The following is a 24,092-nucleotide window of genomic DNA, read 5'->3' on the forward strand; positions in this document are numbered from 1 at the left end:
TATGACTAAACACGCTGTTCCAGGGTGTGTTCCCAGCAGTTAATGCCTGTGTCTCATGTTAATTTGGACCTGCACTCTTCTGCATGCATGTTTTGGCACTATATGCCCTATATGCTCCAAATGGTAGATGAACCTTCCTGGTCATTGATCAGATGTTCCCATGGCCCCTCTCTATGGCCTTTTACCATCTAGATTATTACTTAACCAAGACTCCAAATTTTAGCTCTGGAAGGCCCTTGTAGAACAAAAATATCCAATAATTAGGGGATGGATACAAAATTGCAATGGTCTGTATTGCTACTGCTGAAGGAATTGCTGTTTGCCCTCTGAGTCATGATGTGAGCATGTGGGACATCCCAGATGGCTTTACTTAAGAAATAAAATGCATCTCTTCAACCACCTTCAGGGAGGAACTGGGCATGTGGCATCCATAGATTGAGACATGGGATGGATTAGGAGTCAGAGCCAGAGTTTTCAGCTGATGAGAGCTAGAATAGGTCTGCTTTCCCTTTACTAGGGGGGATTCACACAAAACCTCCCCAAAGAAATTAGGTTCTCACAACAATGAATAGAAAACGCTACATACAAAATTGAAACACACAATATAGTCAGTAGAGAAAGATCACTGTAACAAAGATGAGAGATAAAGAGTTCATGTAAGACACCATTACACAATCTCTGACCATATACTTTCATAAATGAGGATGGAAACAAATGGTTATACTGCACAGCTCCAGTATTACCTTGGAGTTCACCTCGAAGGTGACAGACTGTAATCTGAACCAAGTTTGGAAACTAACTCCCAAAGGACACTGGAAGTACTGACAGATGAAAATGTCAGTGTGAATCCAGTGCTAAAAGCAACATCTTAGAGTAGAGCTTTTATTTTATTTTTCTTTTTTTTAGAATTGTCTTAATTTGCATAAAGCTAACATTCATGACTTTTCATAGGAAATTATCTTAACCTGGGTAAAGCAGAGATAGCTATAGACTGATTTGCTGACCTTTTCCCAGGGGACATCACAGTACATTCCTCATTTATGATTTTTTCTCTGATACTTCCCAGTAATCTGACTGCCATCTTCATCTTAATTCTCCTATATTTTTTGCATACTGATTTCAGTCACTTTAATGTGCTTAATATATTAATCCCTAAATTGAGTTACTTAATTGAACAGTAGAGATAGGGAGTATCAGACCCAGCACACATGGCAGATCTGTTTATACTCAGGGTAAATCCAACACTTTGGGGACACCTCCTCCCTTCTTAGCACACGTGACCATGTGTAATGCTCTGGGAAGTGTCAAGAGTAACTCTACATGTATGACAGAAATACCTAGGTTTGTGCAGTTCTTCTGGTAATGCCCAGACAAACGTGAAAAAAAGAAAAATCTTCAAATTCTGTCCAGGTAGCTTTTCTGGATAGAAGAGGAGGACTGTGAAACCTTGACAAAGGGTAACTTTATAAGATTCTCTTTCCAGCTGCTGTGTCAAAATCTTTACCTGTGCCACCACTGGAGATGCACTTACTGAAAGTAGTGTCTACACCTGGACGTAGCCATGATGGGAGGTCAAAGGGGTGCACAGCCACGGAGTCCTGCCAGTGATTCACCCCTCTGGAATGGAAGCTCTGCCCACCTGTGACTTTGCAGGTCTACAGAAGGGCAAAGGCTCCTTCTATTTTCTTCAGCAAGAGGAAATCGGGAGTAGAAATTCAGTAGTCGCACAAGTTTGCTCAACCCCCAGAAATGGCTTTAAAAATTCGTGACACCTGTGCAACCCATACCAAAGCATCCACAACAACACACACTGACCTGCATCCCACCCGAGTGCACCACAGTGCATCCGAGCACCATTTGGACTCCCCAAGGCACCGCAATTTACAGAGTCCCAGGCTCAGAAAAGCTGGAATGCGGCACAAAGCCGTGTTCAGTGATCTTTGCCAACTGCACTCCAGATACTGCCTCGGATAATGCCTTATCCAGGCTACTCACTCCCCATGGCCAAGGCAATGGTGATGAGGAGGACTGCCACGAAGGAAAATGGGAGACACAACTTGCAGTTGAGAGGATCCCTGAAAAAATTGATAGAAAAGCTGCAAGTGGCTCCTTTTGTTTCCCCTCCGTCAGCTGTTCCCACCCAGCCTGGGCACAGCTGAGAATTCAGCCCAAAGAATTACTCAAAGTAATGGCACGTAAATTTTTTAAACAAAGCAATCTCTGTTCAGGGGAAGAGCAGAGCTGGTCTGGAGTTTCCTTCTTTTAAAGGTGAATACTGTGATTATGTTTTTAGAGAGTTCAAAGTATCAGGATAAAATAGGGGCAGTAAAATGCTGTATATTCCTCACCCACCACAGATAAACTAGAACTTGACTTTTAAAAAGTTTTAGTCTTCTACATTTGCATGACTGTCACTGATATAACTGAGAAATGTAAAACTGAATAAAATTAAATTACATAATTTTACACACTTTTTTTTTAATATACTGGAAGTCATTGGCAGAATGAAACAACACTTCCCATTTAGAAGTAACGTGGGAAGACATATCCTGTTAATACGCCATCCCAGGAATTTCAATTTGTTGCAAAATTATGTCTGAAAAAGTCTTCACTGGTGAAGAGAATAATCCCAAATGATGCAGGATTCAACTGCCTTATCTCCTCACAGGGAGAAAATTACAGGGGGTAATTTGGAACAACACTACAGAGTGAAAATGTGCGGGGAGGGAGCACATGAAAGTGACAGAAAAGTAAATATATGAATACATAAATGAGAGGCAGTAGATGACTATAGTGTAAAGACAAGGAGGGGAAGTAGGGCACTTCAGAAGACCAGCTTCAGTCTGACCAAGCTGGTTTCCCGAGGTGCTCTGAGCACTGGGCACTCTCTTGAGGCTGTTTCTTAACAAAGACTATATTTGGGTGCCTTCACAAGGACCCTATTTCCCTCCACTGTCTGCAGGAGGAATCTATGGAGATCAGGTGGCTGGGTTGAAGTTGGCTTTTGTGAGTACTCCCCACAGACTCTAGATTTTAGAAGAGAAAAGGAGAAGACAGAGGCCTTTCTGAGGAAAGGGAAGATCCCCAAAGCCCTCAGGGCTCTGTGATCTGTTGGGTCACTGTGGGTTGCAGCTGGCCCTTTCAGATGCCAGTGTACTTTTCTGAGTTAACCTGCATGTGTGACAGTTTATTTCATTCATTCCAGAAAAGGTGAACACACTGACTGATGAAGGGGATCTGAATCCCACCCTTAAATTCCAGGCAAAAGGCTTCAAATTCCTTCTGCGATTGGTTGAGCCCTGCACATTTGGCAGCCTGGAGAGCAAACCCCAGGAAGGAACACTTCCTGTTCATTACCAGGGACAGGACACGGATTTTTTGCTGTGGATATTAGCAGTTACATTCCGATTTTTTTGGATGTAGGGCTTTTTTTTTTATGAGATGTTGAAGAATGAATTCCCATGTGCTATGTGGGAATTAAAGCTCCTTTTGCACTTCCCATCCAAGTTAAGACTCTGGCCTAGTGTCAAAACATCCTTCCTCTTTGAAACGTGTTATGTCAGTAAGTAGCTGATTTTTGCCTTAGTGTGCCTTCATGGCATTCTGAGGTATTCATGCTATTCCCACTGTAAATTCAGATATACTTTAAAACTTTTTTTTTTATAGTGCCGTTCTCTTTCTTTGTGTATTTTAATACACTAGGGAGCACAGAAATGCAGTCCTACATTTCCCCTCTCCCTGGATTTACACCAATTTAATCCCATGGGGTGTACTATTGACCTATGCAGCTGAGGTCAGCTGCAATGTAAGGAATGACAAGGAAGCAGCTGTGGAGTGAAACGAGAGCTCTTCTGCGTGGGATCCCATACCAGAATAACCTTTGTTGTAAAACTACCAATGAAACCTAATCTCTGAATTTTCTTTTTTTTCTGACAATTTTCTTGAAGGTGATTAAATCCAAAGACTTCTTTTTCCTTGAGTTTGAAAATAGGGAAATTGTTTTATTTCTGAATTAAAACTCTATTTTATTTTTATAAAGGCTGTCTTACACACGTAATCCTTTTTCTTCCTCTTTTAGTTTTCCTAGGTCTGGGTTTGGAGCAAGGTAAATAAAGAGTATTGCAATAAAAAGGGAGAGAATGATATCAGAAGTACTTATTATTATTATTTAAGTAGCTATTGATATTCACATCTTATGGTCTACCGAAGTTTGTAAAGTATGTTTTATTTGTAAAAATATTTCCATAAACTCTACTCTGTGTGCAAATTGTCGCCTGGGTTACCATTCATCATTTGAATTGCTGTGTTGTCTTGCTGCATTGCCACAGGCCACTTACAATATTTGCATTGTTCTGTATCCATATAAAAGTGGAGCTTTTAAAAGTAACCTAGATACCAGGTAAACCCGGTGTTCGTTTACAGCGTCCAAAGACGACATTCCAGAGAGGCTGTGATTGTAACACACGAACAGATATTGAGCAGAGGACTTCTTGGGGTCTATTAGCAGTCCGGTTTTAGAGGATTTAGAGGATTATTTCATGGAGAGCTAATTTCATGTCATTTTCCTTGCACTTCTCCTGCCATAACTAAAACTCTACACCTCAGTGCTTTGTTCTGATTTTATTTAATGCTGACTTTTCTTATAAGTTTGCACAGATACAAGACTGGCGTTTTGCAGCTGAGTACAAAACAGTGCCATGGATGACTAAAACGAAGTTTAGATTGGATATTAGGAAGATATTCTTGACTGTGAGGGTGGTGAGGCTCTGGTACAGGTTGCCCATAGAAGCTGTGGATGCCCCATCCCTGGAAATGTTCAAGAGTAAGTTGGATGGTGTTCCGAGCAACCTGGTCTGGTGGAAGGTGTCTCTGCCTATAGCAAGGGGGTTTGGAACGAAATGAGCTTTAGGTCCTTTACAACCCAAACCATTCCGTGATTTTATGACTCTGTGGAAGTGACAACGGGACCGAGGCACAGGCAGGGGCAGGCGCTCCTCTCAGCAACGCAAAAAGGGACGCGGTCACCCCGAATTCAGAAAGCCAGCGGAGGAGGGACCCCTGTTAGCCCAAGCCGCGTCCAGCAGATCAAAGCAAGAGCCGCCACCACCTTCCCGGGACGTCCCTCGGGAGATGCCCAGGGCCGTGCCCTCCCACCCCAGGGACGGTGACTGACAGCGGCCGGGCCCAGTGCGGGCTGTGGGCGGGAGGCGGCGCCCCAGAAATGGCCGTCGGGGGGCCGGGCCGCGGCGGGTTGGGGCTGTGGGCGGGCATGGGCGGTGTCGGCTCCGTGATGCGGATCCTGGCCGCGCCGCGGCGGGCTCGCTCCTTCCGCTGTCTCCCGCTCGGGACGAGCCCAGGGAAGCGGTGCGCCGCCGGCCGGGGCCATGTTGGCGGCGGGGCCAGGGCGGCCAAGCCGTCCTTCGTGTCCTACATCAGCCCGGAGGTGCGGGGGGCGCGGGGGCGGGCGGGGAAGGGGCGGGAGGGCGGCGGGCCGGCGGGGCCGCGGTCCTCCTCCGCCCCTCGGCCCCGGCGGGTCCGCGGGGAGCGGAGGATCCTGAGGGAGCGGGGACGGTGCCGGGGGTGCCGCCGGAGACTGCGGGGCTGAGCCTCCCGGGGGCTGCCCCGAAGGTGAGGGGGTGAAAAAAAAGCTGAGAAAATATTTAGAAATATCGCTGGCTGGTCAGAGGAGTTGTTTTTATGAGCGGGGACCAGATGTCGGGCTGTGGCTGCTCGTCCCGTAAGGTGGGACTTTCCGAACCTGTTGTTCTTATTGTCCCTGAACATCACTTCACGCTGTGCCTCGGTGAGCTCCTTGCTCTCAGTTCTGCCGCTGGAAAGCTCTGGATCTCCCTCCGTAACAGCTCTTGGCTGTGTGTATCTTTCTGTGTTCAACCTTCGTATTGTTCTTCCCTCTTGTCCTTGCACTTACTTATTGAAACTTGTGTTGGCGCCTTGGTCGAAGTGACCTTACACTCGGTTTACTGAGGTCATCTTGTTACCAGATGGCATTAGATCAGTATTATTCTGTATTTCTCCATTCTTATTCCTGGTAAACAGCTGTTTTCTAGTTAAACCAATCCATGAAAATGAGCCATATGTGTTGGGTTTTTTTCCCCACCTCCTAGTTCTTTGTAATGTGTGTCAGACCGGTTCTTCTTAATTTTTTGATTCTCATGAGATCTTCTTAAGGAAGAGATTTTTGTTTATCTTGTTGGTTAGTACAGTATGTCACTGGTAGGACCTTGGTAAGTCCACTGCTTTTATTTTTTACTGGATCTGAAAACAATGCAGAGTTGTTACAACTAAAGTAGCTGTGCCGCTTAAAGCTTAGGTCCTTAGTTTGTGATAGCAAAACTGGTTCTATATGTTGTTCAGGCCTAGTGGCTTGTAGTTTCATTGGTTTGCTTTAAAAGTTTTCTCTTTCTTGTATTTCCAAGAGAAAACAGGTGTAAATGACATGTACAAATATTTCTGGAGTCAGCCACTATATCCCTGTGTGATGTCACTGTTTCACCTTAGGAAAGTACCTTGTACAAATATGCAAAATTCAGTTCTCAGGGAACTGAATTTTGTGAAGGTCACAACTTGACTTGTTGGACTTACTGGATGATATTTCACCACTTAAATGAGTGAGGTGGATGCCTAAAGCTCGCTAGAAAAAATGGCTGGTCTGGAAAAGTACAAGTCAAATATATATAGTGCAAAATAGTAAAATATCAAATAATAAAGAGTACTTTAGCTTGATTTCAACTGCAGTGATGTAACACCTCAAATATGATTGATGGCTGCAGGAAGAATAACAGAAGTATTTAATATTGGAAGATGAAACTCTTAATGAAATATCCTGATTCACTCGAGCTTGCAGTCATTAACTCTTGACATATTTCTGCTGCTTTTAGCCCTCTCCTTTTTAGACTTAAATTTAACAATTTCATGGACTCTTGCAGCAGAAACTTTGTGTTAGTTGTGACTTCTGCCATAGAATTGGTGTCTCACTAGCACCTTCAAAAACTCAGTGAAATTGAGGTCTGATGTGAGTAGCAAGTAAAGCAAGTGTCACTCTGCTCTTGTTGACAGCCTATGACTACCTTAATGGTTACACAGGAAACTGAAGACTTTAGTGGTTTTTTTGAGGATTAAAAAAAATAAAATTAGATATATGTTGAAACCTGTAAGGCTATTTGGGTATCTAGAAAAAGCATGTTGATTAAATATCCTAAAGTAAGCAGAAGTGAGCATCTCTCAAGGAACTGTATTCTGTATGCACCCAAGAAAAATAACTTTCTGAACATGAGTTTCCTGTACAAGTTAACTTTCATATAGCTGAGTTTTTAAAATGGATCTAGACTGATAGAACAGGGGGAAATTCCTAATTCCCTGTGTGTATGGAACATAGTTTGGTTGGCTGGGAAATTTGATCAAGGTAGTGTTAACTTCCAGGTGCTCAGGGAGGAATATTGGCAACAGGTTTATTCAGCATAATGCTTTCTCTGGCAGGTCCTGTCAAAAGATGGGTAACAGCAGTTCAGGGACTTGATGAATTTGAATTTACATCTGGGTAGCATTGGAGTCAGTGGTGGACTTCTTGCTGAATTTACAGAGCCTTGCCTTGAATCTCTTTGTGCTTCTAACCTGCAGCAAGATTTCCTGTCAACCATGGTGCAACAAAGAGCGATATGCTAGCGTTATGCTGTAGCCTCCCCTTGCTTACAGCCTCCAGGTTCTTTGGGCTCATCCTTGTTTGCTTGGGAAGTTGTTTAAGACCTTAAGATGCCCCTTCTGGGTTAGGGGAGCCCTACAATAAGGAAATCAACAGCCAGCACTGAGTTTTGGTTTAGCCCTTCTTATTTATTCCATCTTCAGATACTTGAGGGACACACTAGGCAATGTTCTGAAAAGTAAAATTTAAGTTAGCTTTAAGCTGTGCTGTGTGTTTGATTAAGAAAAGAAACAGGAACACTATTCATGTTAATATATGACCACATGGAAGTAAGGACTGAAAAGAAAATGCTCTTTATTAAAGGAACAGAAGTATTTTCTGCTGTGAAACCCCAGAATGTCTGGAAAAGCAGTGTTTTTGACATCTGACTAAATATAACCTAGTTATGCTCTGCTGTATGAAACCACAGATCAATCAATGGTCTGTTGAGAGTGAGACTGTAGGATGTTGATATTAATGACACACTTCCCCTCAGGACAGACTTGGCTACCCTGCAGGAAGTGGGGTGAATACTGGGGTATAAAGTCAATGTTTTGACATGTCTGATCATAGACTTGGAATATTTGTCTATGGAGACACAGAAACAAGAACCATTGAACTACTTCATGATTTCTAACTTTTCAAACTTTCAAAACTGAGGGGATTTACAGGGCAAACGAGGTAGATCATATTTTCCTAAAAAAATCTTTAATTTGGATAAAAAAGTAGATATTACATTTGATTTCAAGCTTAAAGTTGATTTTTGTGTACATGCATTCTTTAGAGTTAAATCCTTCGTGTTAATTATTATGGAATGCTATTTCATGTGTTAGCCCTTAAACTTTAAAAGAGGTTGTTCTGCTCCATGCTGCTTGTCCCTGAAATCTGGAGTACACCACAGACTGCTGAGGGTAACTTTCATACCTGTTGTGCTTTGTCTCTCAGATCCTGCACATTTTTTAGCTCATAACCACCGCAAATACTTTTTGCTTGTAAATCTTGGTACAATATTGCGGGTTCTATAGTAACCACTCTTAAAATAGCACAGTGCTCCTTCAAAGCTGGAATGGTGTCATTAAAGGGTTAGTGGTATATGGAATAGGAGTTATTGAAGAGGACAGCTGGGCTGACATGGGGGAAGCCAGGAGCTGATGTCAGAGGGGATGGACAGGACAATGTAAGGAAAGAGGAAAGGATAAGAGATGAAACGGACATGGAAAACACGCGCTATGATCTAATGGACTGTTGAATAATGGAGTGAAAGGAAGGAAAACAAGCAGTTAGAGATTATTTTCAGCAATGTTATTGAAGTGTGGTAAGTATATTCTCTGGATTGTATGGCATACAACATGGGATTAGGCTTGTGTGACCAATAAAGAAAATACCAAGTACTTAATGTGGTTTGTTTCAGAATACAAAGTATATGCTATGCATTTGCACAGGTATTTCCTTTTTTGCGTGACGTTCTGGTGGAACTGTCAGGCACAAGTTTGATTTATTTTACTCAGGAACGCTGTACGTTGTTTGTTGGAGCACCACAACAGGCTTGCAAGTATTTCAGTACAGTTTGACTCTTACAACTGATAACTTTCTTAACTATACATTTATCTTTCACCCCTCTTTTAATCTTTTGATGAAGTAAATATGAAAAAAAAGCAGATGTTCATAGCAAACCTCACCATGATGTAGAGCTTCCCCATGCTGAGCTTACTTTTGGAAAACTGTATAAAAACACGAAAGTATCCTGTGTCCTCACAGCTCTACTATTTGCTGTCAGCTTTGAAAAAATGTACTTTTCAGCCAACACTCTTGATACCCTGAAAGTGATAACTTTACTGCTTGAATCTCAGAAACATGTTTTCTCAGTATATTTACTAAAAAATCTCATTTTTCATTGTTGGAACTACCTCTAGCACAAATGTCCAGCTATGGATAAATGGAGGCGTTACTGTGGGTAAGGTGGGTTCAGAGTTTACAGCATACAGTTTGCAGTAGCAGACTGTATGCGTGGTCTCTGCTGGGAGTGATGAGCAACATCCAGTGTCAACAGACTTGTATCTATCTCTCTATATATATATTGCAATACTGATTGAAAAGCAAATATCCAGATTTTCTAACAAGGTCTGTGTTCTAGCATGCAGGTAGTGTTTTTCTCTCTTTACATATCTCCTGTACGCAGTTGTTTACCTCCACGTGGAGTGAGAGGAATTGCTCTCAGTTGTAGTGAGGCTGTAGGACAAAAAGCAGGGCTCGCTTGGGATTCCTTTCCTGCTCCAGCTGTTAGGACCCTCTTAATGAAGCATAGCTGCTGCTTGACTTGCTGGCCCTGAACTTGATGTTGCCTCACATGTGCCTTCAGCGCTTGGGGAAGACCTCCCCAGACCCATGTGGGGAGTATACACTAGTCCCTTCAAATATATGTTTTTGGGAGACCTGAATGTAGTCCCTGGGTATTGCAAACTGTGCAGTTGTTGCTCATACTCAGGTAAAACCCAAGATGAGAAGGGGTGAGCCTTTCCTTAGGAAAAACAGTTTCTGTATTGTCTTTTCTCCCGTGTTGAGGCAGAGAATCTGTGAGCAGTGTGGTGTCTCCTTTCCCTACTACTTCATGTTTTTATAGGGCAATCACCTGAAGTTGCTTTGAACTAGCTAGGAGGAGTATGCATTATGAATTAATAAGGTGTCAGCCTTATATGTCAGCCTGAAATTGTGGCATGATTTGGTACTCTGCACTGTTACAACTGATAATTTTAAAGGGCATTGCTGTAATACCTACCACTATTCTAGAGCCTGGAAAAAGGACTGTAGCACAAGGTGAGTGCACTAGTGAGAAGCATCTCTGAGAAAGAAGTTTCTAGAACCCTCAGCAAAGTTCAGGTCTTTGTCTCTATAGTATCTGAAGTTAATTTTTGTCATTTGTGTGGTGTCCTATGGGTGTCTGCTTTTAGCTGTGGCTGCTAGTAGGGTTTCCTGTGTTGTATCTTGAGTAAGAAGTGACAAAATGCTGTTTGGGGAATTCAGAACCGGGAAGCTACAGATCTATCTAAATAGATCTATGAGAAGTGTCTCCCTACAATCTGCATAGCTTTCTGTGGTCACATATGGAAAGTACTTGCATGCTTAGCTTCAGCAAATGGTCAAAGGGTGAAGATTCCTGAAGTCCAAATGTGTTTAGTAGCTTTTGTGGAAAAGGACAGATTTACTCCTGCTGCTTCCCTTTCTTTTGTTTCTGTGCTCATCTGACCTGTTGATGAGCCAGTTCTGCTAACAATGGGCACTAACTGCAAAACCAGATGTAGCACAAGTACATACATCCCAGCTGATCTTATGAACCAAATTACCTTACTATGTATCAGACAAACCCAGGGATAAAAGAACTGGATGGGAGACTATTAACCTGTGACTAATTAAAGGGATGTTGAACAGCATGAATTCTAGTGTCAGCAGGCTCTTAAGTTAGTGGTAGGATCTGTGTTGCCCCAAAACTTAAATACATGTTAAAAAAAATTTGAAACAGAATGGAGATGGTAGCTAAAGATGTGGTTTCCTGCACAACTTGCACAGACTCACGGTGAGTTAACAACATATCTTCCTAAAGATCTTTGCCTTCTCCCTGAAAAGAGCAAATACAAAATGTATCTACAAAATGTTACTAGAATTTAATGTGTTTTAATACCCTCCCTTGGAAAATGAGTCCCACAGTATGGATTCTTCAGCAACATTCATGGCTTGCAGTCTAGCTATCCCTAGTGTTTAATATGTTCATTAATTCATTATGGGAATATAAAAGTTGACTTTCAAATGGAACTGTTCTGTAGGCTTAGCTCTTGAAAGCTGTTGAATGTTACAGGGATTCTGCCTATAGTAAGCACTTCAGTGAGTGGGGTTTTGTCAACAAAGCAAAACTGGATTTTACATGGTGGTCTCACTGTTTGACTGAGGTCTCTAATCTGCTCTGATGGAATCTAATGAAAATTCTAATTCCTTTTAGAAGATAACCAGTTTAACTTGTAACCAACACCCAAAGCACCTGTACAAAATTATTGCTTTGGATACCTGTATAAAATCTTCATTGCATTTTAGCAAATGCATGTAAGCATAAAGAACTTATTTGAGGTCAGTTTTTTTTTCTTCAGGTCTTATCTGCCAACAGTAACATAAAATGGTACTCATGGCAATGAATTAAAACACTGAAGCAGTGTGTATACAGAAACAGTAGTTATTACATGCCTTATGATATCTCCCAAAGTAAAAGTTACTGGAAAAGCTACCTGGTTAATATACTGCTTTACTGTTCTGTGGCAGTGATTATTGGCATACAATTTCTGAGCAGTGTTGCATGTAGTTGCACACAAAGAGTGATTGTATAAGGTATGGCTATTAAAGTCACTAGTAAATCCAAAGTTTAGCTTAGGAGTGGTGAAGAGGCAACACTGAAGAAAGAAAAGAATGTGTGTATCTTCTCTGAATGCAGCAGTACTTACATTAAGCTACAGTAATTTTTCTAGCTGACAAGTGTGAACTTTGATTAAAAGCTACTTGTACAACGCCCACTCTTAGAAGTCAAAGGTAGCAAACTGTGTTTTGCTTTCTGCATTAGCTGCCAGCTGTAGTTATGGATTTCTTTCTTCACCACCATTTTAATTTTGTAACCTTTTTCTCTTTTCAGCCTGTCGTGAACATCTCTGCTGTTCTCATGACATGATTTCCTGGTGGCTTTAGCTTTGCTGTACAACTTTCAAACTTTGTTTTGAGTCTCCTGAGTGTTGAGGGCAAGTGTTTTTATGAAGGGCAGGGGGGTTTATTTTTGTGCTCTCAGGGGCTTTTGTTTCTCTGTACTTAATCCAGCAAAACTATTATTGCTTGTATCTCCCTTTGATTGCTTGCCTTGATTTGCAGTATCTGACTCTGGATGCTGGTGACAAACTAAAATTAGATTGCTTATTGCTGTGGCCCCGGGGGGGTTTCCAGTTAACTAATAGTTTTCCAGAAAGACTCCAATGCGTGTGTAGTGATTGGACTTGGAGGAGGAAGTTCTGAACTGAGCAGGAAGGGTGTAGCATGTCCTCTCATTTATTAGTCTTTTGGCTGGAGATTTTAGCCCAACTATCAGTGCCATGAGGCTGGAATAAGTGATACTGTGAACATTCATTTTATGCAGTTTAGGTCCAAACTAAAGAATATCCTATCACTGGTTTTTACCTCTTGGCTCTGAGATCCTAAAGTCCCTTTTACATTGTGTTAGTACTGTTTAAGTAACTTTTTGTGCTTTGATTGAAATAATACATGTAAGAAAATCAGAAACAGGTAGTAATGGATGAACCTTGAAAAACTGTGAAGGATGCATTAGAAAAAATAGTGAGTCATATGTGGCAAAGCTTATGAATGAATTCTGGGAGATGGTGTTGTAATACTAAGTTTGTGCTTATTCATTCAGATGTGCTGAGAGAACTTAGTGTTTGTAATGCTTTATTTTTGTCTGTTCTTTACACAAATAATGCATTTTCTTGTGTGTGTTCAGAAATGCATGTAACTGTCACTGTGGGTGGCAAACCACTTAATTATTTAGCTAATAGACTACTGACATTTAGTAGAAGGATCACATTGCAAACTTACTCTCCTTTTGTATAGAAGGCGTTTCGCTTAATTTTAATTTGCCTATTTGCTAGAATGTGAGGTGTGTTAGAGGGGGAGTGTAGTTGTTTACAGCATGTGTTGAAGGTAATAATTCAAAGTAATGATTACTCTTTCTGTCTTTAGGAAATACACATAAAGGAACCCATAGAAAAGGAAGTAAATCCTCGCTTATTACCAGGTAACTGTTGTATGTTACATGTTTTTTTTGTTTGGGAACTGAAGTCAAGAACTAGAGGAAACTTACTTTCTAGTTGCTTTGCTTGTACTGTGAGTTACTTAGGCCTTTTGATGCCTAATTTACTGTTAAGACTTTTTTTTTTTTAATTTACAATTATTTCTTGTTAAAAAATGTTTTCCAAGATCAGGAAAGACAAAATATCAGTAAAAGTTTACAATAAACTAGTATTGGTGTATTAAGTTTCTTGCACTTTCTAGGAAAGACCAAGAGTTTGTCTGATTTTACCTATTAAAACTTTATTTTCTTAAACTTGAAGTTCGCTTCCTGTGAATTCTAAGACTAGATCTTTGACCATTATTTATGCAAACTTGCATTTGAGAACTTTAAAATAGCCCTGGGACCTGCAAAATAAGCAATGTCCTCAGTCAAAGTTATGAAGAATTAACCATGATGAACTTGAAATAATTAACTCAACTGTTTCAGCATTCTTAGAGTTTAACAGAAAGGAAAATTGGAAGAGTTTAACTTGTTTATTGACCGGATACTCTTTGCTGTCGTTTGTTTTTTTTTTTTCAAGTACACAGTGGCAAGGTTGTTCTTTGCAACTCTGTGTGTTGTTCTTCTGCCACTTAGAGTAGGCCATGACAGAGATACCTCTGGTTACAGAACTCCTCAGCATCTGCAGTTCAGGCTGTCCGGAGTAGTGTGAATAACCTGGAAAGCTCTCAGTGTGCTGATTCAGGAGCTGCCTCTTGGTGGTTTTGTGTCACAGTGATGAAATATTTTCAGATGAGTTCTGAGAAGCTGTCAGGAAGTTAATGCTGAGTTTAAGATAACAACTGAAACAATTAACTTATAAATGTCAGTTGTGTTGCAAGTTGGTGTTTCTTTCGTACAGGTGAACTGCTGCTTTGTGAAGCAAGCACAGTGTACAAGTATATGCAAGAAGATGGATCAAATCGTGGCGCCTACGGGAAACTCGTGTGCACGAACTTCAAGATTTCTTTCCTTGATGATGATTCTGCTTCAGATGATAATGTAGGAAAGCAAGTTTTCTAATTATGACCAAACAGGCTCTAAAGCATGTAGTGTTTCTGAATAAATAATCATATCGGGTTTTTTTTGCATCCCTGTGTAAAGGAAAGATAAGTTTATAAATTGTTCTAATGCATGCAGAGTAACTTTAATCTGCATCTGCATCCTCAAGCTCTAATGATTATTTTAACGAAAAACAATGCAAGCTTATTGTGGACACTTACCTTAGACATAGTTTATAACTTTTGTGAGTTGATGAAGCTTAAGTTAAAAGAATCTGTTGTTTTGAAAATTATGTCAGCTGTTCATTTAAACCCAATTTCTAACTCCTTGTCTGGTAGCAGTAGTGGAAGTGTGAGTGTCAAACATGGCTCTGGTACTGGATAACATCTGTCTGACTTGACTTGGGCTACATCTGCAGAATTACTTCAGGGCTGTACAAGACTGAATAAGCTAGTACTCAGTGGAAATGCTCCGGATAATTTGTGTGGCTCACTAAGGCTTTGAATTATTCCATTCAAAGTCAGGTGTTACTGAAAAGATTTAAAAATCTAGTGCTGTTGAGCTTGCAAAACAGTGAATAAGCTAAAAGCTCCTCAAATCTTAAAAATTATTTCCATCTTGTTTCCTTTGGTTTAGGTGCTCAAATTGAGCTGTGAAAGGGGAATGATAATGCCACACCTTTTTTGATATGCTTAAGCACTGAAACAGTTTGGTCCATTTAGGTGATAAAAGTGACAGGAGAGCCTGGTATGTGGCTCTTGAGTGCAAGATGATCTCAACAGTGAAGAACAATGAGAATAATATGATCAGCACACATTGATGGTAGTCAGAAGTTTCTTGGGGTAAAATTTCACAAAGTTTAAGCATTAAAACTAAGGCTTCTGCAGCCAAATACAGATTTTCGGACCTTCTGGAATTAAAACAAATTGTGGAGTTTCTTAGCATAAATTGCAAGTGATGTGGAAGTAGTTGGTAATTAGTGTGGAAAGTTAGTAATGACCATACTACTTTCTGTTCTACCACTAACTTTAGACCTTGGTTTTATAGTATGCCAAGTCAACTATATTTCTTTTAACAAAAGTTCAGTATTAGCCACCTGATGCAGAGTACTGCAGACCTGGAAGTAACGTGAATAAGGTTAACTCTGTTCACAGCAAAATATAATTTACTGATGTAGTGTATATCAGCCTTTTGGTAATAATATTTTACATAACCTTGTTTAATTGTAGCATCACTGAAATGCCATTTTTAACTCTGAACCTGTGGAATGATAAAAGTGGAAGGAACTCCAAATCACTTCAAGTTTGGTGACACAGTAATAATTGAGTTGTGTGTGTCTTCACTTTACCCAGTGATAAATCTGGCTATGATGTTGGAATATTATTGGGATGCTTGTTCTTTTAAGAGACTTTGTATTTCCTGCCAGGTTCCCATAGCAAGGAAACTTGTCATAAAAGGGCTTGGATTCCATCAAGTTACTGTATTTCCTGTTTACTGGGATGATTCTACTTTGAAAAGTGACTCTCAGTAGAAATACGTGCTTTGAAGCTATTGGAAAAATAAAATCTGTGTACATTTTAAGCATGGCTGAGACTTAAAAAAACTGTATCTGCAGTTTACAAACTGTCTGTGTAACCTGCATCTGTCTGTATTTTAATAACTATTTTCAGTGTTCTGCCTTACACAGCTTGTAAGAATAAGAAGTGCTGCTGATATTAATGTACTGAATGCATCCTTTACTTGTGAGAAGGTGCTACTGCTTAGCAGTGTGACTTTTCTAAGAATATTTTTTTTATGTTCTAGGAACCAGAATTTAAGAATAAAATTGTAGGAGAAAATGACATAACCCTGCAATGTGTAGATCAAATCTACGGAGGTAGGTCAGCTTTCTCCTCTGAGGTGTTTTGTAGTGCTCCTTTTACATGTACATTGTTTTTAGAAAACTGATAGATTTGTCACTTTGGAAACTAGGATTGGGTAGTCTAGAACAAGCAGCTGCAGTTATATTTAATGATGAAATGACAGATAAGAAATCTCTCAGAACCCAGTCTGATCCTTCAAGCTTGTCAAATTAATTTTAATTTATTTGATTGAATTAATTTGATTAATTATCTTGCTGGGACGAACAGAACAATCCCTTCAAAATACAATGATTCAAACCAGAGAATGTACTGTGAAAAGTCTCTTAAGTTTGGTGCACAAGGATCTTCCAGTGTAATCAACTATTCCTGTAAATGTGGAGGTATTCACTTCATTTGAACAGTAACACTGCAGAGCAGTACAGGTACCAACTTACCAAACAATACTTCTTGTTTGTCTAAGGGAACTTTGTTTTATGAAATCCATGATATCTTCAACATATTAAAGGAGATCTAAAACTAGGTCTTGGTTTTAATTTTCAGGTAAATCAAGGAGTGCTTTGCAGCTGGTTTGCTACAAATTTGTTTTCTACCTCGTATGAAGTAATTTGAGGGGTTTAAAAGAAAAGGTTGAGTATATTAACACAAGAGTGTGCCTACCTGTGTTGTATGATACTTGTTTTCTCTTGCTAAAACTTGGGATGAAATAGTTTATTGAGAATTCTGAAGAGTCAGACAGGTACAACTATATCAACAGATGGCAAATATCTTTTTGATATTTACTTGGGCTTTTTAATTTTACAGTTTATGATGAGAAAAAGAAACTTCTAACTGGACAGCTGAGAAAATACCCAGAAAGGTTAATTATCTACTGTAAAGATCTTAGAGTATTTAATTTTTGCCTGAGATACACAAAAGAAGAGGAAGTGAAAAGAGTAAGTATAGTAACTTAATTTGTTTTTCTATTTTTAAGCTTAGTGTTGAGTGTTTGTGAGGATGGGAGAAGGGTAAAATTCAGCATGAGAGATCCCTGAAACTTTAAGTATTTTCTGATAATTTAAAAAAACTTGCTCTGATCACCTCTGAGAAAGACTGATTTCATTGATTGTCATTATGTGTAGCAGTTAAAAGATCAGATGCACTGGCTCTTTAAAGAAAACTGGAACTTTAGAGTGCTGCAGGAAATCAGCTTCAGCTCAGGCAAACTTGTAAAGCTGTTCTATTTGTGATGTGTAATTTCATTATATTTTAGACTTCATCCTTTTTCTTATGAAAGCTGTTAGTTTCCGGATAACTTCAGTTCTTTTGACAAGTTAATCTGAACTCCAAACTAGATGTCTACTAGTTTTATTTGAATATGAGTAATTCTGGAAGTTGAACATATATAATACTACTTAGGCCAAGTAGATACAGTGTCTTGCAGACAACAGAGAAAGCTTACTAGAAGTCAGTTTTCAGCTGTTGGGGATAGAATCCATGAGTTTTGTTTAAAACCTGGATGGAGTGGGTGGCAAAAAAAAAAGAATCACATTTTTAACACTGATAGTCTTGGTGTGTGTTTGGGTGTTAATTTTTGGTCCTCTTCTAGATCGTCAGTGGTATAGTTCATCATAGCCAGACTCCTAAGCTGCTTAAACGTTTGTTTCTGTTCTCTTATGCATCAGCTGCCCCAAACAACACAGGTAAATGTTTTTCTATTTTTTTATCTGTTTGTTGCGTAGTTAGTTCCTTAAGCAGTCTGGGATGTTCAGTATTTGAGTGTGTGCTTGGCTTATGACTCTGTCCTGCTGGCAGATAGCCTCAGAAGATTAATTTTTCCCGTGTTAGACTTGTTGTTCAGAGTCTCTAAATCGTCTGCTCTTGGTGTCTGTGTCCTTTGAGTAGTTGCACAGAAATTTTCCAAGCAAGGGTAGCACCCCTGGACCAATGTATGCAAATGCTTTTCACGTGGTTCATCTACAAAATACTTTGTGTATTTTATCAATGTGGTTTTTCCTGTACTATTGCTGTGAACGAAACTTCCTGCTCTTAATTCTGAAATTATTGCATTTGCAGTGGCATCGTGTCAAAAAGTATTTCCCTTTTTGCTCTCATTTGCAAGCAATATGCTGCTTCCAGGCAACTGCAAAAAAAGCATAGGTTTGCAAAGCAGGATTCTGGAAGACATCTGACTTCCTCATGAAGCTGATTTATTACATAATCTTCCCTCTTGATCAAACTGGGCTGACTAATAAACTAAGCTGCAAAATTCAAGATAAAAAAGTTATCAGTACACTTTTTAGCATTCTGCAGTTCAGACCTCAATAGTGCTGTTTTGAATTAGGAACCTGATCCTCAGTGCACCAGCAACACCTATTCCTTTCACTAAGGGAAGTTTTGATGTATGCAAGGAATTAATCAGACAGTTAGCAAAATATGTCAAGAAATTTCAGAATCACTGAGATTAGAAGAAACCTCTGGAGCAATGTCCATCTGCCCCCCTTCAGAGTAGGGTTAACTACAGCAACTTACCAGGGTCATGTCCAGTTGGGTTTCAGATATATCCATAGCCTTTCTGGACAGTCTGTTTCATTATTTGACCCTCTTTGTAGTGAAAAATTTTATTGTTAAATTTAAATGGAATTTCCTGTATTTCAGGTTGTGCATAACTGCCTTTTGTCATGTCACTGAGTCTAGAGTCATCTTCTGTACTCTCCTCCCCTGCTTCCACTCTTAGTCAGATGTTTATACAGGCTGGGAACACTTCTGGCCCCCTCTGTGCCCCTGCTGAGCCCGCTTTTCTGTAGCCTGAATGATCCCAGCTCTGTGTCTCCTCCATAGCAGGTGCTTTGAGCCCTTCAGTGAAGACAATGAGCCTTCACTGGGCTTGGCCCAGGAACCCTGTGCCTGTCTTGTGCTGGGGAGCCCAGCACTGGACACAGCCCTTCAGTTATGGAGGCTGAGAACAATGGTCACTTCATTCAGGTGGTAGGCAGTGGATTTCTGATGCAGCCCAAGAATACACTGTCCACCTTTGCTGCAAGGGCCTGTTGCTGGCTCGGGTAGTTGCTGCAGACTTTACCTGTAACTGGTGTTCAGTTTCAGCTACAAACATCAGAAAGACTGAGCTTTTCCAGGGAGAGGCTGAGAAATCTGGGAGAAGCCTAGTCTTTATAGCAACATTGGAGTGCCGTGCCAGAATTCTTTCATGCTTTAGTAACTGTTTTCAATAGTAAGTGTCTAGGTCTCCTTTATGAAATTGTTACAGGACAAACCAAGTAAACTTCAGAAATTGGTTTTTATGCCTCTTATGGTCTGATACTTTTAAAATTGTAACTTTTCTGTAAGAGCTCATTAATAATGTTCTGTTTCAAGCTGTAAATTTTTCATCAACCTTATCTTCTTACAGTGGAAAGTTTCAAGTTGCCATTTTATCTTCACTGGAAGTTCTAGCTCTGTTTGGCATTTCAGTGTTAGCTGATGTTGCAGGATGTTACTTAACTATGATGTGTGCCTAAAACAATTGACATTACTCCATAAATTATATAGTTATTATACAAGATTTGAGGCTGAATCAAGCTGCTGTCATAACTGTTGCTGGGGTGACTAAATATAACTACAGGGAAGGTTCTCAGTTGAAATTATTGAGACTGACTTGGTGTAATCAATTTTCTGCTCTTATCGAGTACCTGAGATGTTCTATTCAATGCAAAACTCCATCATAAAAGAATGAACTTTAAATGAAATGCAGTATCTGAATTTTTGTAGAAAGATTTTTGATATGATTGTGAATTCTGCATTTAAACCTGTATTATTAGATGCCAGTCCAGCAGCATTAGTATAAAATGTTATTTGCTGCACAATATCCTGGATTTTAAGCTGGATATGAGGACAGCCTCAGCTCTCTGGGAGTTCTGTGAGAACTGATTAGTTTCTGTTGGAGAAACTGTTCCTGAAATTATTAGTCACAGCAGTATTTGACAAAAGGTGTCTTATTAAAGATCAAACAGAGACAGTGTGGTGTACAAAAGGCATTTTATCTTTGACTTTCTGTACACAAGAGGTCTTACTTAGTGGCAACCAACTCCATTATTTAGGAATGCTTTTGTGTTAAAAGTTCCTAGTAGTCTGCAAAGCTAACATTATCGAATATCTGACAGATGGAAGAAACCAAACTGTGATGTTTGATACGCTCGAGGACTGGCGTGATGAGTTGGAGCGGACCAAAGGGAATGTGAAATACAAAGCAGTGATCACCAATGAAGGCTACAGAGTGTCTGAGAAGTAAGCTTGCCCTAATGAATAGTGAACTTTGGATTTGCAAAAATCAGTGCTACTTTTGATGCTGAGGATTATACAGTTGTTTGGGGCTCTTTTTAGGATCTGGTTTCCATTTTTATTTGTGGAATACTTAGATTCGTGACCTCAGGAGGTGATCTTACACAACCCCCAGCTCAAGCAGGGTTAATTTCAATAGGAGGTCAGACTACTCAGGACCTTGGTCAGTCAAGCTTTGTGCAGGTCAAGGAGTGGAGAATACCACCTTAAAATGGAATAGGAAATATGTAGATATGGGACTTACACTGCTATCATACTGGTTAGGTTGACACTTTCTCAATCCTGCACCTTTACTCTGGTAAAATTTCAAGGTAGATGCACTGGAGATTTTTCACTGATTTAGCTGAGGGGGGCTGGATGGGGAAAGAGTACCTGGTTTAAAGTGTATATGCAAAATGTGCCAGTGGAGGTTGTGTTGCCTTTAAGAGAAGGTTGGCTGAGTTTAGCTACCAGATTAGCTGAGCAGCATCTATTGGTGAACCCTTTAGAATGTATACAAACCTTTGTATACTACTGCTGTTTTGTTTAATAGTCAAATCTTGAAAGGCTTCACAGATCTTGGAAATGAATACCAACATTCAAACAAGTCTTAACTATTTATTCTACAACTGTTTTGAGAGACCCTAACCAAGTTTAAGAGTACTTACCTTTGTTGCTTCTCTGGGCCTTGAATATAAATAATGTTGGCTAATGCTGGAAATCCATGATATATTAAATTACATTCTTGAATTAGGATGTAAACTGCTTAAAAGGCCTGGAAACAGGAGTAGTTATCTAATACTGCAAGGGTATCTTTTGAAACAACAAAGCATGAGAAAACCAAGGTGGTCTTTACAATCAGTCTTAGAGGTTCCAGTTAAATGTGGTATTTAATTGCAACCTTGGAAAGACAGAGGAAAGTTGCAGGGAAAATAATTAAGAGATCAAGATTGGAAAAAAATACCTTGCTCAGCTGAAAATAAAGGGACAGCATTGAGGAAAATATAATTGTCTGGTTGGAAAGATTATTGTAGCAGTAAGAATGAATATATAATTAGCATGTGGACTAGAACACTCACCATCATTAAAAAAAGGTTGGATATTGTTCTTTGTTTAATTTTTAAGACCAATAAACTCTCCTTTGTTATCTTAGGCTGCCTTTGTATTTTGTTGTTCCCATATGCATTTCTGAAGAGAGTATCTTGAAGTATGAAGGCAGAGGCATTCCTGTAAGTATGTGCATGGCTGAGGGTAAGAAATCTTACTGAGATGGCAAAATTTCAACTAGCGTTTCAGATGTGACTGCATTTTATTTCAGAACTTGTTTCAACAGCTTACATGTTGAATATACCTGGCCATCTACTCAAGGGAAACAGATGTTGAAAGGAGAGGTGCTCGAAGTATTCTATATTTCACTAAACCGGGTAATACGTAGCAAAGACATAACAGCAAAATATGTATTTACTATTCACAGTTCCTATTTTCTTACGTCAGATGTCAGTGTTCCTATAGACTACAAATACTACTAATCCTTCTGTCCATCAGCCTGTTTTTCATGAGACTGTACTGACTGGCATCTGGCTGGGCAGGATGTAGGACTTGAAATACTGTTTGGATGTTGAGGTGAAGACCATGCATGTAAGGTGAAGGTGAATACCTCCAGTTACCTGGCTGGGGTGCTGGTTAATGGTATGGCTGTGATGATGCAGTGCTTTTACAAAGTCAAGTAACCCAACTGAAAAACTGGTTCTACCAGTCCAACAGAAAATGAAGTTAAATATACTGGTTTGCACCCTGTAGCAAGCTGGCTTTGGCTTCCTACCTTGTAGTTTTAGAACCAGTAAGACTGAGTAGATGGAAACAAGGAGCAAAGCAATCTCACTTGTAAAGTCTTACCTTAGTTGCTGCATGTCCATCAGATTTGACAAGGAAACCCATGTTCATTTCATGCCTTTAAATTAATTGGTCCATGGAGAAGATGGTACTGTATTGTCCTGACTACAAATTTGGTTCAGTTTGTCTCAGTGTCAGAGATATATTACACTGGCTGTTACACACAAACAGAAGTGTTTTCACTTGTTGGTTTGGTTTTTGGTTTTTTTATCCCATCTTGCATTCATAGAATCATTGAATAGTTTGGGTTGAGAGGGGCCCTTTTAAACATCATCTAGTCCAATCCCCCTCTGGAATGAACAGAAACATCTTCTAGGTAAGGCTGCACAGAACTCTGTCCAACCTGACCTTGAATGTTTCTGGGGCATCTACCATCTCTCTGGGCACCATGTTCCATCCAGTGTTTCACTGCCTTCATTGTAAAAAGTTTCTTCCCTTTATCTAGTCCTAAATCTACCATCTTTTAGTTTCAAACCATTACCCCTTGTCCTATCACAGCAGGACTTAGGAAAAAGCCTTTCCCAGGTTTTCTTACAATCTCCCTTTAAGTAATGAAAGGCTACAATAAGGTCTTCCAGACCCTTTTCTTCCCCAGATGATCAGAGGGCTGGGGCACCTCTGCTATAGAGACAGGCTGAGATCACCTTTGTGTCTCTCCTCTGGACCTGTTCCAACAGGACGGATGACAGCATTTGTAGCTCTTGTCCACTGTTCAGAGGCCTTGTAGAACTCTTCTCGTTATTTCCAAATTAGTTTTGTGAAGGTAGTGTAAAGATAGCTTGACAATATTAAGGTGGTTTGAGAAGGCAGTGAAAGGGGACAGTATAGTAATTTTTTTCACGCTTGATGATTGTGAGTTTCCTGCATCCTTCTGAGTTGCTCCCCTTGCTTACTGTGAGTTGGTAGCAGACCTTCAGCTTCCCAGTTTGCCCTGTGTGATATTCCTGTTCAAAATGATTCTTACTCCTCGCTTCAAAATAAGTTTAAAGATGAGCTCGAGAACTTCAAGGAGTAGGTGTGAGTCAAGAAATTGTGTAAAGAGAAGTAAGAAACTTTGAGGACTGATTTGCTACAAGGAGTACCTGGCAATCTGATTCAGTTTTGGAGTGTTTAATTTTTATTTCATATGCCTAAATGACCCTTTATGCATAGTTCATGTGGAAAGGCATATCAGTGCATCTATTGTGAGTTATCTTAAGGCTGAACTATAAAAAAACCCCCTGCTATCAGTATGGAGAAACTGATGGATGAAATATATAAGTTACTTAAAAGTGCTGTCTTGCTGTGGCATATATTCCAACGTATTTTGGCCATGCACTTTTTTTTACCTGTGAGGGCAGTTGAGAAAGCAGGGTTTTTATATAATCTGACATTTGTTTCCTTGTGTCTGTGTAAGTTTAAAACTTCACTTAAAACTTGCAAGTGGTAACATGGTGTACTGAGGCATGTAATTTTGGTGCAGGTGTAGATTTGCTTCTACTGATGGAGCTTT

General features: G+C 39.9%; 1 protein-coding gene across 1 annotated transcript in view; it reads left to right on the top strand.

Moving 5' to 3' along the window:
* The first annotated feature begins 5,269 nt into the window (after positions 1–5,269).
* The window catches only part of MTMR12 (myotubularin related protein 12), a 33,687-nt gene continuing 14,864 nt past the window's right edge, over positions 5,270–24,092 (top strand). Inside the window, exons 1-8 of the mRNA XM_029961523.1 lie at positions 5,270–5,443; positions 13,460–13,514; positions 14,413–14,552; positions 16,356–16,428; positions 17,216–17,346; positions 18,000–18,093; positions 20,551–20,674; positions 21,861–21,936. Coding sequence (XP_029817383.1) covers positions 5,270–5,443; positions 13,460–13,514; positions 14,413–14,552; positions 16,356–16,428; positions 17,216–17,346; positions 18,000–18,093; positions 20,551–20,674; positions 21,861–21,936 — 867 coding nt within the window. The remainder of the gene's footprint in view (positions 5,444–13,459; positions 13,515–14,412; positions 14,553–16,355; positions 16,429–17,215; positions 17,347–17,999; positions 18,094–20,550; positions 20,675–21,860; positions 21,937–24,092) is intronic.

Source organism: Manacus vitellinus, unplaced genomic scaffold (assembly GCF_001715985.3).
Source record: "Manacus vitellinus isolate BGI_N305 unplaced genomic scaffold, ASM171598v3 scaffold_36_pilon, whole genome shotgun sequence".
NCBI classification, from domain to species: domain Eukaryota; kingdom Metazoa; phylum Chordata; class Aves; order Passeriformes; family Pipridae; genus Manacus; species Manacus vitellinus.